Raw genomic sequence first — 18,526 nt, 5'->3', positions numbered from 1 at the left:
TGCTTTTAAATGTAACTGCAGCAAAGAATAGGATATAGTGAATTGCTCATGGAAATTCTTTCCAGCAATATATTCATCAACCCTTATAACACATGGGGTTGGAGATTTCTCCCTTTGGCTGCCATTTTCAGCTATACCTGCAGTGGCCCCCCTAAGGAAGTTTAGTTGGAAAAACTGCAATATAAACTAATGAGATGTTGGTCCACTTTTTCTTGGTATACTTTTTCACAAACTAAAGAATGTGAGTAGATATCATTGCTGAATTGGTTAATTTAGCAACAATTCTTATGAGGAAGGAGGAGATGTCATGACAGCAAAAAAAATCAGTTAAGTAAATGTCAGTGAGAATGTAACAACAAAATGCTTTACGCCATCCTGGAATCAAGTGTCCTTTTAATACAATATTTGGTGTCTTTCCCAACACCAAATACCAAAAAAGAATTGTTTATTTCATTTATAATTTTTCAGCAAAAAAAAATTGCAGTTACATAATGATCTGGGGTTCACTGAATGCGACTGATTGATTTGTTATTTTGCAAAAAAAAAGTTTTCAAAATGAACAAAATAAATATCTTGTTTGTAGCATCTTATTTACAACTTTGTCTGGCGGTAGTTAATAATCAACTACTATCAGAGAATTTCAGATGGGTTGAATCAATTCAGCTCATTTCCTTTGCCTCTTTTTAGACATTTTACAAATATGTGCTGGTGTGCAACTTTGCATACCGGATGCATGTACGAGGAAATTATGCATATGCCTGAACAGAATTTTCAGTCAGGAGCGCATATTTAAAAAATGTCTCAATAGTTAGGTACAGAATGTTAGCTTTTTAACAATTGTTTCTTCCAACATTGGATCTATCTCTTATGAAATAGACAATTTTTCTTTTCAAGCAGGTGATATTAAATTCTGACAGTGGGATGCACCACTGTGTTTGTAGTTTCAGATGGGTTAGTCACAAAAGGTGGGGAAAAAGGCATATATTTTTAAAGAGAGTCACTGTGGTGCACACCTGAAAGACACCAATTATGCTCTGGGTTTTTTCCTTGCTTCTTCATCCCAGTCAAAATCCAGAATACAATCATCTTCCAACTCATCAGTAGAAAAGAGGTACTTGCTCATAACACCTGCCATAGAACCAGCTGATGGAAATCCAAAGGTCTTCCTCTTTCTAGATGATGCCGCAGAGTCAGTATCTGAATTTTGTGCCACACTATTCAGCTGCACAACCTTTTCAGTTGTGTTCTTTTCAGTTTTCTTTTCAGAAGGTGGACTAAAAGAGAAACTAGCCAGTTTTGCTAATGTACTGGAGGCCACTTTCCCCTGGCTTGCCATAGCTGAACCTCGGCTAGTTTGTTGGTCAGTTTTGGGCTCTGCAGAAAGTGAAGATTTTGATTCATGCAATGTCAATTTTTGTACGTCGTGTGTGGTATTTAAAGTCTTATGCAATTCGAAGGATGATTCTGTTCCATTGCAGTCAATAACACATGGTCCTTTGCTTTTCATTTTGTGTGGGAATCTACTTTCAGAGGTACAAGCATGCACTGTTTGGGGACTTTCACCACGATTTCTGGCTTGTGTTAGCTGTTCAGAAGCATACACCGATTGAGTATTTAATTCCCCAACTCTAGCAGTGTCAGGACGCAGCATCAAAGACTCAGAAGTAGAATTATCTACAACTGAATGTCTTAGTTTCTGCTTTGGTTTGAATGCAAAAGTTTTCAGTTTGGTCAGTAGATGGTTAGAATTCCTATGAGTTTCAGAGTCTGGGGGTACAGTGTCACTTTCCTGTACTGCATTCTTTGTTCCAAGTGGATGTATTGACTTATTTGCTGCAGCCTGCATTCCACGTGAAGAACCTTGGTCTGAACTGCCACCATTTAATGTACAGAGATCATCTGAACAAGTGTTAGCTAGAATAGAAAGTGCACTAGTTTGACTTAATTCAATTGAGTGATGTTTGCCAAGAGCTTTGTCACTTTTGTACAACACTCCACTTTGTGAAACCCGGGAAGCATGAAGCTTTTTTGATACCCGCACTGTTACAGCAGAACTAGATGTGTCTGAAGTAGCACAAATCTCAGAATTTGCCGGTCTTTTTAAGTAGTCAGTGAAAGCAGTTTTATCAATTTCTGAATTTTCAATGGCTGGACCAGCAGAACTCACATGATTTGGACCACGAGAACTTTCAGGTTGTAAAATGCTGTTAGAAGTATTTGCATTTGTTGCATTTCCCAATGCAATTTTTATTGGCGGTGGATTGGCACTTAGTTTAGGGAAAAGGCTTTGATAAGAATTTTCTGATGGCATTTCTTTCGTGGCAGCTTTGTTCTGTGCAACTTCATATCCTTTTGGCTCTGTCTCATGATTTTCACTTTGAAAATCAACAAACCAGGTCAGACCACTGTCAGCTTGATCAACATCTTGAACTGCACTGGACTTCACGTCATCACTTTTTGAATGAAGAGCAGAATCAGAAAACTGATCAGACTTGTCACTAGAATTTGTACATCCAGTAGGTAGCTGATGCCCTTTTTCATTCAGAACTCTGAAAGAAAACATTCACATTGTCATAAAATACATTCACAGATGTAACAAAGTTTTAGCTGCATTCACATAAATTGGTATCTAATCAAAAACAAAGAATTCTCTAACTAACCCCCAACTAAATGTTATGTAAAACACTGAATTAAACTGATGATCTTCCCAGTTTTTAAAAAAATAAACACTTAGGTGATGTAACAGTTACAAAACCAGTTTTCTTATATATATTTGATTCTATATCCACATCAGCACCAAAGGGCTGAATGGAACTTCCAGCGGGTGGGATAATTGGGAAGTAGGTCAGTCAAAGGTCAATGTTATAGAAACTCAGGTGAGGTGTACAACAGGCAGTTGATCTACTGCCGCCCGATTAACTCTATCACTGAAAATTAAAATCAGCCTTCAAATTCCGATGTACATAGAGTATTTTTTTCCCCAAAAGGAAAGCTCTGCTTTACCTAATTGCACATTAATCAGTTTAAAACAGCAGAGTACAACTGCACTATTGCAATTGAATGCAACACATGAGCTCCCACATGTAAATGCCGCAGGCCTCATCAAAATGTCAGAGTCAAGTTATTCAGGGCATTCTCTGGTGAGCAGAGACTGATGCATTGCAAAGCTGCTTCATGTTTTTATCTGTAAACATTTTGAGTATCTCTATTAAGGGAGCAAAAGATGTAAAATAAAAGTGCAACAAATTCAAGATTTTGATACTTATTTCTTTCTTTGGTTCCAAAGCAGTTTGAAATCATTCTTATGATATTCTGCCAACAACTAGGTCATTAATAAATTCCAATGGGTTAACAGTTAATAGATCCTCCTCTGACAATACTTAATGCCTAATCAAGGGATATTGGTTATTTTTCTTTATTTTTAATAAATAACCAAATATCAAATTTGCTAAACAAATAAAGTAAATCCTCGTAATCTTTCTCAGCCTCCCCTGGGCCAAGTCTGACATTTTACCTGTCAAGTCTCTGTAGCTCTTGATGGAGAATGTCATTTAGACCCAGTCTTTCTAGTAACAGTTCACATTGCATTTTGTACTGCTCTTTTGGGTTTTCTGGAAAGGAAGTGTGCAGTGCATTCACACCACCAAGTAGAGCACCTCCCTGGAAATGAGAAGCATCAGCACTTTTAACAATATGCACATACATAAACTAAACAAGGTCAGCCGACCCTTCAAATCTATCCTGCCTCAGTATCAAACAAGCTTCCTGCACCATTTAAATCAATCTCCCTACCCCCTGTACCCTGCGGTATATCAAAATAATTAATTTGGTCTGAATCCAGCATTTTTTAAATGTGACTTATTAAAAATGAAAATGTATCAACTATAAATTCCAAAAAGTGGATGCAAAGGAAATATGTTCTGTTGATTTTACTTTATTGAAATGAATCTGGTTTGCAATTTCAATTGTGTGTCAGGGTATAGTGCACTGACCTTACGACTATCTGTCATTCGCATGCATGACCGTTTTTATTCTCATTTCAATATAAAAATGTTTTTAATCCTTTGTAACGAATGCATACCTGCATGGAAGACTCCATTACAGAGATCACTGTGATGGCATCTTCAACAGTTACTGTATCTCTAAACATCAGCCTTGCATGAGCTGAAAAACAGTTTTTGTGAAGAAATGGAAAACAGACCATAATATAAGTACAACCTAATTTAACTTACATCACTTAAATATACCAGCAAACAATTATGCTTTGTAAATGCAGTGGAGGGAAATTTTCTCTATTACCTGTAATTAATTCTGTAAAGAACACGTTTACATTTTAACTGCATCTGAACACACAGAGGAATCGTTCCTCATTACTGCTTGGATTAAAAATAAAAAAAACCTGTAGGGCTTTCATTACTTTTTTTGGAGCCTGGCAGTTTCCAAAATGTTTTGCTATATTGAAACATAAATTATTAAAGGCTTGACCTATTTGAATATACCCTTTCACAACAATGAGAACCCACACAAATTATCCTCAACACTCATTTACGAGTTCAGGAAATATACAAATAGTGAGCACATTTGACGGAGTTTATCTCAATTGAAAGCCATCTCAGATTTGTTTATTATTTTTGCTACTATCCATTTTGGAGAGAAATGTTTTCTCATAGCTAAAGGTTCTTACTAATTATTGGTCTCACTTTAGTTCATGGATGTAACCCGAGAGTGAAATTACTGCTGCCTTGTAAGCAAAGGACCCGGATAAGAATGTAATTTAAATATGTGACCACTGTCTGGAATTTAGCAGTAAAGTGTATGGAGCAAATGAGGGCAGTTTTATATAACCTTATTCCATTCATCATGGCAGCTACAGTAGCTATGTGTATGTGGCTCATGCATTACAACATCTATAACGGTGATATAAATCAAAAGATAAATGAAGCAAATGAAGCAGTCCATGCCTAATTTAGATAACATCCAGGCTTGGGTTGGCAAGTGCTAAGCAACATACGAAGCACACAAGGACCAGGAAAAGATCAGTTGCAATGAGAGAGAACCTAATGACTTCCTTCTGACAGTCAATGACATTTCCATCACCAATTCCCTCACTATCAACTCACTGGAGGTGTGGAGGGCTGACCTTTGGCTAGAACCTCAGGTGGACCAGCCACTTAAATTTCATGACTATTACTTGCAGAGAGGCTTTAAGGAGTCAGAAGGTGAGCCACTTGCCACAGAATACCAGCTTCTTCCATGATGCAGCAGGCTAATATATGGGGCCTCAGTTCAAAAAGGCAATTTTAAAAGGACCACCTCTAACAATGCAGCATTTGATGAGTGCTGCCCTCAAGTGTTCACCTAAACAACATGCTTAAGTCCTGGGGCAGAATTTTGCCCTTGGTGGGCGGGAACGGTCAGGAAGCCGATTGTGACCTGCGATCGGGACTGGGCCACGATTTCATGTGAGAGGGCCAATTAAGGCTCACCCAGCATGAAATGCGAGCGGCAGTGCTGAGCGCTGCCTGTGTGGGCGGGGGAAGAAGGGCAAGCAGGCCGAGCACGAACTTCGCACATGCGCACGAAAGAGTGCTTCAATCCCTAAGGCACAGAGCTGCCTCAAGAAAATGAAGAAAATAAAAATTTAATGAAACATGTCCCCTCATGTGGCTCTGTCACATGAGCCATGAGCAGGGACATGTTATTAATTAAATTTTAAAACTTTTATTTTATTATTATTTGCTTTTGGAAACCTCATCCTGCTCATGGATGAGGTTTCCAAAAAAAATGCAAAGGCTGCTTTGCCCTTTCGCCTGCCCATCAACCGTTAGATTGGACGGGCAGCGAAAAGTTTAATTTAATTGACAATTCAATGGCCTTAACAGACCTTTTCATTGTCTGCAGGCGCGCTGCCGATTCTGGCACGCGCCCGCTGATCAAACCATTGCGTGACTGCGTGTTGATGTCGGCATGCTCGGCCAACGTCAATGCGCATCATTTCATGCTCGAGTAGGTTGGGCACTTGCCCACCCGCCGACCAAAAACTTCTGCCCCTGGAGTGGGGCATGAACCCATGACCTTTTGTCTCAGAGATAAAAGTGTTACCATTAAACCATGCTGACATCATGATCACCACGTTCATTGGCAAAATAGCCAAACAAATGGTCTAGCTGAGAGTTTGTGGTGAGCTTTTTATGATACTACTCCGCCAATCACTGCCTCATCCACTGCAACCACATCAGAAACAAACATCAATATCTTGTCTGCAGTTCCTCTGGTGTACCTCCGATGATACAGAAGCAAAGGGAAATGCCCATGGGCCTCCATTGCTTTCTTTTGAACAATTAGTCCACTTCTTTGTCACCAACAAAATGCACCCTTTAACAGCAAGCTGCAGCACTTAATGACCTGTTATCCCTGTAAATTTTGTGCTCCACAGCCAAATATGGTATAGGCCAAACTCTTTCAGTCATCATTATATGTGCCAGCAACTTATTCAAATTAACGTGAGGAAGTCTCCTTGCAAAGTTTGATGTGGCCTCCCCTCTGCGCTTCTGATGCTGGCATGGCCAACACAACCCCATTTAATTCAAAATTGGGGCTGTGCTGCTTTGCAGCACTGAGTAACATGGGGAGTGAGAGATTTTCACAGACAGCGAGTGAGAAGTAAAATTAATGCTTTGTGCATGCAATTGAAACCCAACAGAGTCATGCTCTTGACAACTAAATGGGTAACAGTGGCATCATGTAGCAGCAGCACCATGCAGAACATAAAAACAGAAAATTGCGGATGCTGGAAATCCAAAACAAAAACAGAATTACTTGGAAAAACTCAGCAGGTCTGGTAGCATCGGCGGAGAAGAAAAGAGTTGACGTTTCGAGTCCTCATGACCCTTCAACAGAACTAGGTGAATCCAAGGAAGGGGTGAAATATAAGCTGGTTTAAGGCGTGTGTGTGTGGGGGCAGGGTGGGTGTTGGGTGGGGAGAGAGAAGTGGAGAGGGGGGTGTGGTTGTAGGGACAAGCAAGCAGTAATAGAAGCAGATCATCAAAAGATGTCACAGACAACAGAACAAAAGAACACATAGGTGTTGAAGTTGGTGATATATATCTAAACGAATGTACTAAATTAAGAATGGATGGTTGGGGAATTAAGGTATAGCTCTAGTGGGGGTGGGGAGAGCATAAAAGATTTAAAAATATTTAAAAATAATGGAAATAGGTGGGAAAAGAAAAATCTATATAATTTATTGGAAAAAACAAAAGGAAGGGGGAAGAAACAGAAAGGGGGTGGGGATGGAGGAGGGAGTTCAGGACCTAAAGTTGTTGAATTCAATATTCAGTCCAGAAGGCTGTAAAGTGCCTAGTCGGAAGATGAGGTGTTGTTCCTCCAGTTTGCGTTGGGCTTCACTGGAACAATGCAGCAAGCCAAGGACAGACATGTGGGCAAGAGAGCAGGGTGGAGTGTTAAAATGGCAAGCGACAGGGAGGTTTGGGTCATTCTTGTGGACAGACCGCAGGAGTTCTGCAAAGCGGTCACCCAGTTTACGTTTGGTCTCTCAAATGTAGAGGAGACCACATTGGGAGCAACGAATATAGTAGACTAAGTTGGGGGAAATGCCAGTGAAATGCTGCTTCACTTGAAAGGAGTGTTTGGGCCCTTGGACAGTGACGAGAGAGGAAGTGAAGGGGCAGGTTTTACATCTTTTGCGTGGGCATGGGGTGGTGCCATAGGTGGGGGTTGAGGAGTAGGGGGTGATGGAGGAGTGGACCAGGGTGTCCCGGAGGGAACGATCCCTACAGAAAGCCGACAGGGGTTGAAGGGAAGATGTGTTTGGTGGTGGCATCACGCTGGAGTTGGTGGAAATGGCGGAGGATGATCCTTTGAATGCAGAGGCTGGTGGGGTGATAAGTGAGGACAAGGGGGACCCTATCATGTTTCTGGGAGGGAGGAGAAGGCGTGAGGGCGGATGCAGAACATGACTGAAGGAACAGTTGCACAAGGCGATTTTAATGGTCTGTTAAACAGTTGTGATCTTTGCAAACCACACAGTGTTTAAAAAAAAAGATTATTAGAATCAATGCTCAAGGAGCTAAAGCCTCTATTCAATAATTACATCTTCACTACAAAGCCGATGTTCATGTAAGCAAACAAACGAGCCATTGGCATTTTAGAAAATGAAACACCACCTCAGTTTAATGTTGGGAGAAGAAAGGTTGCTGCATGAAAAATTGTCATAACCTCAATCTTATCATCCAGGGTTTGATAGTGAAGCTATGCACTAGGCAGTTTTCAAACATACCATAAAAGTAGGAATCTTTCCAATTATCACAAACATCTCATTGTTGCATCAAAAGAACAGTTCTTTTTGTGCAGAGGAACAACTGTACGTCACAAGCATTTCAAAGTACGGCTAATTACTGTCTGTCTTCCTATGTGCTGTATTTATATTAAGGTGTATTACAAAATTATTCAGAAAAGATACACGTATATCCACAGAAACTGAATTGATTATTAAAAATCCAAAGAATCTTACCTTCAGCTAAACGGACCAGGCTCTCGAGCATGCGTATTGTGGTTCTTGCTGCATTTCTGAACCCACTTTGACGTTGGACTTGGTAATACTTCACAAGGATTTTATTTGCTTCGCCAGAAATTTTAGGTTGTAAAGTTTTGATGAGACAGAAGTAGGTTTTCATTTTCTCCATACTCCACAATTTTTCAGAGATGGTTGGGCATGCTAAATAATTTTATGAACATAAGATATGTTGCTCTATAATTAATACAAAATATTTTATGAAACTGGCAAATATTTGTTAAAATGATTAAAATGTCATCGCAAACATATTAAATAAAATCACGAAAAAAGGAAGAAAAATAGATTTATTTGATCTTAAATGCAGACCTTTGTTTTCCAGAATGAAAGAAGCTATAACTTTGTCCCATTCTTCATTTTTGGTGTCCAGGAGTACCAATACCAGATCAAATCTGCTCAGGAGTGGGCTGGCAAGTGCCGTATTAACAGTAATAGATTCATTGGGATCATACTGGCCTTTTGGATTTGTAGCTGCTAGTACAGTGGTTCTTGTGTTGAGCTTGCACACTAGGCTAAATGTGTAGAAAAGATGGTTAGCATTAATCCATTATGTTAGAATACTGCTTGTAGAAAAAGTCCTGTTTACACTTTTTAAATACAATTTTAGTGGAATTGTTACTCACATCCCAAGTTCTTGTATAGAAACCAGTTATAATTGTAGCAAAGTTTTTTTTTATATGGTACCTCACTGGTTTTCCCATCACAACATGGGTCTTATGTGTCGGGCAGATTTCAAAAATGGCAGGCGGGACCCAAATCCAGGATTCTGGTTTCAGTTTCTGTCACTGGCAATTTTCACCAGTGTGGGATGAGGGCGGTCATGAGCTTGCTCACAGCTGTACCGACATTGTCAGCACCACTGCGGAAGTGGACATTTCTGAACTTCCGCAATTTTGATAGAGGAGGGTGGGTTTTGGTACGCCACCTAAATCACAACAGGATAGAAGTGTTGAGGACCATGACTGAATCAGGGTTGAGGCAGGAACCATACGAAAGCTAAGTGAAAATGGTGTTGCCTACTTCACGTCATTATGAAATGCTGCATCATATATTATATCTGTTTTTACCACAGTGAGCGATGATTGGGTTTTGATTTGAAAATGTAAATTACCATTAAATAATATGATCATCAGGTTGTCACTTCTGACAAATGGCAAGCTGACAAGGGAAAGAATAGCAACGTGAAGGTGAAAAACTAGTCAGATACATTAGAGTAGACTATCCACTGAATGAATTGTTATTCTGCATTGTACAGTTTGAAATCCACATCTGACTGTGTGAAATGTTGCCATTGCTTTCGTTTTCTCCTGGAACTTCAGCTCAGCCATCTGTTTGGCTGTTTCAATGCTTTGACAGGTGGCTGAGTTTATGGCTGTGTTCAAAGGCTCCAAAGGATTCTGCTCAGGTAGGCTTGTTAAAACAGTTGTTTAATAGAATGTCATTATAAATGCTTGGCTGCCTTTCAAACCACAAATAGATTCTTCTCAGTGGTGTTTGTTTACAAGGGGAATGTGTGTTTGTTCGCTTGACAAATTTATGAGCTTCTAAGAAGATAATGGTTTTTAAAATGGCTATTCAAATAAATCTGTCATAATAGGCAAACTTTATAAACTTCTAAGGGGATAATGATCTTTTAAGTGCCTATTCAAATAATGTTTGCTTATTTTGGAAGGTTTATAAGCTTTTCAAAGGCTTCCAAATGTTATGCTAGGGGTGAGTTCTGTGAGTTAGTGGATACTGAGTGAGCGAGTTGGATGGGTTGGCAAATATCAGAGGTAAGGGGGAATGGAGGAGTTTGAGGGTGCATGGGGGTAAGGGGTATATGGGTTAAAGTGGTGTCAGGGTAGGAGGTATGGTGACAAGGGACAGGGGGTTTGGGAGAGTGTGTGGGTTGAGGGAGGATGTGGGAGTAATGGGAGGAGTAGGGGTTGAGGGGGAGATGGAGGTATGGGGGGGATGAGGGGGTAGGGGATGTGGGTTTGAAGCGTGAGAGTTATGGGGGCCTCACACTGATCTCCAGAACTAGGCCAATATCTCAGCAAACAGAGGTGGGCCTTTAACCTGGCCGCCTCGGATTTGGCCTAGCTCCACCTCTGTCTCCATCTCCATCTCAGGCCTAACCCAAAGCCTCCCCCTCTTTCCTCCCCATGATGAGAATAGCACTAGCAGGAATTGCTGGGTAGGAGGTGGGGTCGCAACATCTGGAAATCTCCCTAAATCTACCTCAAAGAGGAAAATCCAGCCCAATGTCTCAGTACACACTTCAGGCCAGGGTCGTGAAGGAAGCAATTTATTATCCAAAATTATCTCATTACTGTAACATTGAAAAGCTACCTATTCAAAATATTCTAAAAAATATTTGTTAAAATTACAGCTAATGTGAAGTGAACCACCCCATAGCCCTTCAAAATTAAGAGTCAAAGCTGGGTAGAAGTAGAGGGTTGAATCAGGCAAAGTTTCCAAAGAGGTAATCAAAGAAGTAGGTTTTAAAGGATATTTTTTTAAATACAAAGAGAAATGTAGTAAGAGGAAAGGTTTAGGAAGAGATCTGTTGTGATCAAGTATACTGCTGCTGATGGTGGAGAGTAAGAACAGCAAGGCCATGGTGGCTCAGAGTCCAAAAAGCAGAGTGTCTGAGCAGGGATGTAGAGCTGGAACAGACTGCAATATTGGTTTTGAAGGAAGTTATGGAAGGATTTATAAATGAAGAACTTGAGTATTGCTGAAAAAAAGAGACATGTCTAAGCTTTTTGTCTTGCACTCATCAGGACACTCGTAAGAATACCAATATAAGGGGAAAACAACAATTTATACTGTATGTGAGGAGAGTGTTGATTGGTTAGAAAGTGGCATTGCCATTGGCAAATGCTTCACTGATGGTGACTGCATTGTTTGAAATTTAAACCAGGCAGCTTGACCCTGATTGGTCAAGGCATTGCCCTGAGGAATGCTTCATTGAATGGCTGTCACTTATTTTGTTTAGCTGAAACAGGCACAACGTATTTACATGTTCTTTCTGTCTGCAAAGGACAGAGCCCTGTGTATTAATATATGGAGCTTCCAGTGTGTGCAAATGTGCCACATTGTGAGCCCGACTGATAATTTTAAATTAGTGGTCAGTGTAATTATTAGCGCACTTAGAATTATTTAGCAAATGTTGTCCAATCACAGAATCACATCTAATGTTGTACACTGTGTTCTGAGTTTTACAAACACAGGCATGTGGAACTGTGTAAGATTGGTCTCATTGGCAACCTTGTTAAAAGGGCCCGAGCTCACCATGCAAGCTTGATGTTGAAATAAGACCATAAGACAAAGGAGCAGAAATTAGGCCATTCGGCCCATCGAGTCTGCTCCGCCATTCAATCATGGCTGATAAGTTTCTCAACCCCATTCTCCCGCCCTCTCCCTATAACCTTTGATCCCTTTACCAATCAAGAACCTATCTATCTCGGTCTTAAATACACTCAATGACCTGGCCTCCACAGCCTTCCGTGGCAATAAATTCCATAGATTCATCACTCTCTGGCTAAAGAAGTTTCTCCTCATCTCTGTTCTAAAAGGTCTTCCCTTTACTCTGAGGCTGTGCCCTCAGGTCCTAGTCTCTCCTACTAATGGAAACATCTTCCCCATGTCCACGCTATCCAGGCCTTCCAGTATTCTGTAAGTTTCAATCAGATCCCCCCTCATCCTTCTAAACTCCATCGAGTATAGACCCAGAGTCCTCAAACATTCCTCATATGTTAAGCCTTTCATTCCTGGGATCATTCTTGTGAACCTCCTCTGGACCCTCTCCAAGGCCAGCACATCCTCCCTGAGCTACGGGGTCCAAAATTGCTCACAATATTCTAAATGTGGTCTGACCAGAGCCTTATAAAGCCTCAGCAGCACATACCTGATTTTATATTCTAGTCCTCTCGAAATAAATGCCAACATTGCATTTGCTTTCCTAACTACCGACTCAACCTGCAAGTTAACCTTAAGAGAATCCTGGACTAGGACTCCCAAGTCCCTTTGCACTCCAGATTTCTGAATTCTCTCCCCATTTAGAAAATAGTCTATGCCTCTATTCTTCCTACCACAGTGTATGACCTCACACTTCCCCACGTTGTATTCCATCTGCCACTTCTTTGCCCATTCTCCTAACCTGTCCAAATCCTTCTGCAGCCTCCCCGCCTCCTCAATACTACCTGTCCCTCCACTTATCTTTGTATCATCTGCAAACTTAGCCAGGATGCCCTCAGTTCCTTCATCTAGATCATTAATGTATAAAGTGAAAAGTTGTGGTCCCAACACTGACCCCTGCGGAGCTCCACTAGTCTCCGGCTGCCATCCTGAGAAGGACCTCCTTATCCCCACTCTTTGCCTCCTGTCTGACAGCCAATCTTCTATCCATGCTAGTACCTTGCCTCTAACACCATGGGCTCTTATCTTACTGAGCAACCTCCTGTGCGGCATCTTGTCAAAGGCCTTCTGGAAGTCCAGGTAGATAACATACATTGGCTCTCCTTTGTCTAACCTATTTGTTACCTCCTCAAAGAATTCTAACAGATTTGTCAGGCATGACCTCCCCTTGATGAAACCATGCTGACTTTGCCCAATTTTACCATGCACTTCCAAGTATTCTGAAATATCATCCTTAATAATGGACTCTAAAATCTTACCAACGAGCGAGGTCAGGCTAATCAGCCTGCAATTTCCCATCTTTTGCCTCACTCCCTTCTTAAACAGGGGGGTTACATTAGCAATTTTCCAGTCCTCTGGGACCCTCCCTGACTCCAGTGATTCCTGAAAGATCACCACTAATGACTCCACTATCTCTTCAGCTATCTCCTTCAGAACTCTGGGGTGTAATCCATCTGGTCCAGGTGATTTATCCACCTTCAGACCTTTCAGTTTTCCTAGCACCTTCTCCTTGGTAATGGCCACCATACTCACCTCTGCCCCCCCGACTCTCTTGAACTTTGGGGATGTCATTCGTGTCTTCCACTGTGAAGACTGATGCAAAGTACCTATTCAGTTCCTCCACCATTTCTTTGTTCCCCACTACTACTTCTCCAGCATCATTTTCTAGCGGCCCAATGTCCACTTTTGCCTCTCTCTTACCCTTTATATATCTAAAAATACTCTTGCAATCTTCTTTTATATTATTGGCTAGTTTACCCTCATATTTAATCTTCTCCCTCCTTATTTCATTTTTAGTTGTCCTCTGTTGGTCTTTGTAGGCTTCCCAATCCCCTGGCTTCCCACTGCTCTTCACCACATTGTATGGGGCACATCAAAGGAATCTTGGAGGATAATGGCTACTCTGATCAGATTATTTCGCGCAGTATATCATGCAATCTCATGAGGGCCTAAGGTCATCACTTTTGGCCCTGAAAAGTGCCCAGTCTACTTCTGATTACCTTGGATGGGCAAGGTATCTCAAAAATTTGAACAACAAATGAAGCTAGCTGTTTCACGCTGCTACTATGCAGTAGCAACACGAGTGGTAATTGCCACTAACAGGATGCTGCCATCAAGCCAAAAAAATGTTCTGCCTATCACATAAATGAGTAATGTGGTGCATGAATTTCAGTGCCAGTGTGATGCTAGGTCGGCCATTCGTTCCAAAGACTGGCGGATTGTATCAAACAGTATGTCTCAGCTGCTGTTCACAACGGGCAGGGTGCAGACCGTAGCCAAGCAGACCGTGCTTGCAAAATTCAAATACCAGTATCCAACATCAGATGTGATTCCACGATTGGACAACATTTACTAAATAATCCTCAGCATGCTAAAAATTTCGCTGACAACCAATTTAAGAGTGTCAGTCGGCCTCGCAGTGTGGTGCACTTGTGTGTACTGGAAGCTACAGATATTGTCAGGGCCCTGTTCTTTTCAGACAGAAACAACATATACATACACTGCACCTGTTTCAACTAAACAAAATAAGTGACAGCCATTCACTGACTCATTCCTCAGGGCAATGTTTTGAGCAATCAGGGTCAAGCTGCCTGGTTTAAATTTCAAATAATGCCTGGCAGTTAACTGGCAGTCACCATGCGGTGCATTCTCCATGGCAAGGCCACTTGCCAACCAATCAGCGCTCTCTTCACATATAGTATAAATTATTATTTTCCCCCTTATATTGGTATTCTTGTGAAGTGAATTCTTGATGAGTGTAAGACGTGTCTCTTTTTCAGCAATATTCCAGTTCTATACAACCAAATGACTAACTGAGAACTAGAAACCACAAAGATTTAGGAGAACAGAAGTGATGAGTATGCAAGAGTCACTCCAGGATGTGACCATGAGAATGCCGGATATACTGAAGCTTGGGAAACCAACAAGTAGAATGTTGGAAAAACTATGCTTGGATGTGACAAGGGCATAGATTTTGGTATACTTAGGGTGAAGGTAAAGACGGGACAGTGAGCATAAGACCCTAAGACGTAGAAGCAGAAATAAGCCATTCGGCCCATCGAGTCTGATCTGCCATTCAATGAGATCATGGCTTTCCTGCCTTTTCCCCATAACCCTTGATTCCCCTACTAATTAAAAATCTGTCTTTTTTAGTTTTGAATATACTGAACGACCCAGCCTCTACAGCTGAGAGGAGAAATTCTTCCTCATCTTTGTTTTACATGGGCCCCCCTTACTCTGAAATTATGCCCTCCGGTCTAGACTCTCCCACAAGGGGAAACAACCTCTCAGCATCTACCCTGTCAAGCACCCTAAGAATCTTACATGTTTCAATAAGGTCGCCTCTCATTCTTCTAAACTCCATTGAGTAAAAGCCCAACCTACTCAACCTCTTCTCATAAGAAAATCCCTCCATACCCAGGATCAACCTACTGAACCTTCTGCCTCCAATGCCAGTATATCTTTCCTTAGATAAGGGGGGCAAAATTGTTCACAGTATTCTAGGTGTGGTCTAACTAGTGCCTTGTATAGTTTTAGCAAGACTTCCCTATTTTTATACTTTATTCCCTTTGAAATAAAGGCCAACATTTCATTTGTCTTCTCTGTTACCTACTGATCTTGTATGTTAGCTTTTTGGGATTCACGCACAAGGACTCCCAAATCCCACCGTGCCGCTGCCTTCTGCAGTCTTTCTCCATTTAAATAATATTCAGCTCCTCTATTCTTCTTGCCAAACTGCATAACCTCACATTTTCCCACATTATATTCCATCTGCCAAGTTTTTGCCCACTCACTTAACCTGTCTATATCCCTCTGTAGACTCCTTGTGTCATCCTCACAACTTGCCTTCCCACCTATTTTTGTGTCATCCACAAACTTGGCAATAGAACATTCACTTCTCTCATCCAAGTCATTAATATATATTGTAAATAATTGAGGCCCTAGCACTGATGCCTGTGGCACTCCACTAGTTACAGGGTGCCATCCTGAAAATGTCCCCCTTATCCCAACTCTCTGGGCAGAATTTTCTGGCTGACGTGCAGGTGGCGGATCAGGTTGTGTGCGGCATCGCGATATTTCGGTCGGTGGGCGCGCACAGCAGTGGGACGCATGCCCGCCATTAATTAAAGGCTTCATTAAGGCCCTTAACTTGCCAATTGTCGACGATTTTGAGGGGCCCGTGCAAACTTCGGCTCGATGCACAGCCCAATGGGCAGGCTGGTAGGAGATTTTTATTAAAACTCATGCAATGTCGGGATATGTGGACTCAGAGGGGTTGTTCATGTTTTCCATGATGTATTTAATGCACAAAGTGTTTTAAAGTTGCCTGTGTGATTGTTAACAGTTCACATCGATTTCCAAGAGCTTTTTGTGTACTGTGAAACCAGTCTGCAGACAGTAATCTTTCTTGGGCCTACAGCTTTCCGGAGGCCTCCATTTAGCCTGGGGGTATGGGTTCTGAAAAAGATATATGGGACAGTGTTTCTCATGTGTCAGTGCAGACTCGATGGGCCGAAGGGCCTCTTCTGCACTGTGTGATTTTGTGATGCTGTGATCTCCACTGGAGGCAGCTCCTCTGAGGAGGAAGGGAGGGATAGAATAAGGAGGAGGCCAAGACTGGACAATCAGCCTCCAGGGGAACCACCTTTGGGAGTACAGGCGCAGGCACAAGGGGCTCTGGGCCAAGAGGTAGTCCAAGGTGGAAGGGGCCACAGAAGATGCCACTATCCTGCTGACAGGGTATACAGGCACAGAAGCAGCTATCTCAATATGATTGAGGTGCAGTGCCGAAGGAGGCATCGACTGTTAAGGGAGACAGTCAACTATATCTGTCAGATGATTGGCCCTGAGATATCTCCTAGCTATGTGAGTGGACATCCCATACCAGTGGCTCTGAAGCTCACAGTTGCTCTCCACTTCTATGCCTCTGGCTCCTTCTGAGCTGCTGGGTGATCTTTGCGGTGTCTCCCAATCACCTGTCCACACTTGTGTCAAGCAGGTTACAGACGCTCTGTTCAGACAAGTATTGACATTCATCCACTTCCACTGCGACCAGGCAAGTTAGGCACAGTGAGCCAGAGGCTTCACGGCCATTGCTGGCTTCCCCCGCGTCCAGGGTGCAATAGACTGCATGCATCTGGCCATCAAGGCACCAGCAGGTGAGCCCAGTGCCTTTGTCAACAGGAAGGGCTTCCACTCCATGAACGTGCAGATAGTGTGTGATCACAGGATGCAGATTCTGCAAGACTGTGCAGGGTACCCAGGCAGCTCCCACGACGCCTACATCCTCAGACACTCCCAGGTTCCAGGGCTCTTCAGTGCTCTGGCTCGGCTGGATGGTTGGCTGCTGGGTGACAAGGGCTATCTCCTCCGAAGGTGACTCATGATGCCTCTCCACTATCCAAGAACAGAAGCTGAGCAGCGCTACAATAGGAGCCATGGCACCACAAGGGCTGTAGTGGAGAGAGCCATCAGTCTTCTCAAGATGTGCTTCCGTTACCTGGACCGCTCAGGGGGCGCACTCCAGTACTCCCCAGATCGTGTCTGTGATAGTGGTAGCATGCTGTGCTCGGCACAATCTTGCGCTGGAAAGGGGGGATGCAGTTGACGATGAAGACTTTGACGCAGTGGATGAGGCTGCACATGATGAATCCAGCAGTGGCTCAGAGGATAAGGAGGCACAGGGCAATGATGAGGGGCAGCACACCAACCTGCTACTATACCAAGGAGGCAGGGACACCCGGGACCATTTAATCCAATGAACCTTCAGCTAGCTCCACACACATGGATCTGCAAGACCAGCATTGCCTGGCGCTTCCACACGTGGCATTTAGGTGCTACATCTTCCATCTCATCAGCTGCAACTAAGGGCCTAGTACAGAAACATCAATGTCCACTCAAACACTCATGATATGTTTGTGAAAAAGACAAATGAAGCACAAAGGAAACACCCTCAGCCATAGTCAGAATAGTGGACTTTATTCTGTCCAACATAAAACACAAACGTCTCTATGGTAAACATAAGTATATTTTCCCTAATCTAATGCCAACACAAAATCACCAGTGACAAACCCGTTGAGTGCCTAACGTGCCTTATGCTTACATTTGCAGGTGCTACATCTAGGTGCTGCCCCATCGCTCGGAGTGGCTTGTGAGACAGCCTGCTGACTCTGCTGTCCTGTTGGCCTCAATGACCTTGGTGGGCGTCCTCTGGCCCGTGGAACCTGTGATGGCCCCGCCTGGGAGGGAGAGGCCAGTTCCAGAACTGGCACCTCCCCAGTTGTCGCAGCCTCAACGGAAGCAACGTTGACTGGCAGAGGGACGGAGGAGCTGCTGCCCTCAGCTGGAGCACCCTGAGACGAGCTCACAGCGATGACAGGCAGCTGCTGCACCAACATGAGGTCACATTGCAGCTCCCTGCTCACCACAGATGCATGGGCACCGAGCGCTGACGCTTGGTGCCCATTTCTCCCACATTGGGAATGACCACCTGTGGCCAGTGCCGCTGTGAGGGCTTGCAGGTCAGAG

The 18,526-nt window shown here is 42.8% G+C and overlaps 1 protein-coding gene across 2 annotated transcripts in view; it reads right to left on the bottom strand.

Annotated features, from left to right (window-relative positions):
- Positions 1-376: 376 nt before the first annotated feature.
- The window catches only part of mcm9 (minichromosome maintenance 9 homologous recombination repair factor), a 63,054-nt gene continuing 44,904 nt past the window's right edge, over positions 377-18,526 (bottom strand). For both annotated transcript variants that reach the window (XM_041188917.1, XM_041188916.1), the window contains exons 10-14: positions 8,903-9,105; positions 8,534-8,737; positions 4,082-4,164; positions 3,515-3,660; positions 377-2,549 (exon numbers count right to left, since the gene is read on the bottom strand). In XM_041188917.1, the coding sequence (XP_041044851.1) occupies positions 1,028-2,549; positions 3,515-3,660; positions 4,082-4,164; positions 8,534-8,737; positions 8,903-9,105 (2,158 nt within the window). In that variant the 3' untranslated portion in view covers positions 377-1,027. The remainder of the gene's footprint in view (positions 2,550-3,514; positions 3,661-4,081; positions 4,165-8,533; positions 8,738-8,902; positions 9,106-18,526) is intronic.

This window comes from Carcharodon carcharias, chromosome 5, assembly GCF_017639515.1.
Source record: "Carcharodon carcharias isolate sCarCar2 chromosome 5, sCarCar2.pri, whole genome shotgun sequence".
Taxonomy (NCBI): domain Eukaryota; kingdom Metazoa; phylum Chordata; class Chondrichthyes; order Lamniformes; family Lamnidae; genus Carcharodon; species Carcharodon carcharias.
The sequence above is the reverse complement of the archived record's forward strand: the minus strand, read 5'-3'. Positions and strand labels throughout refer to the sequence as shown.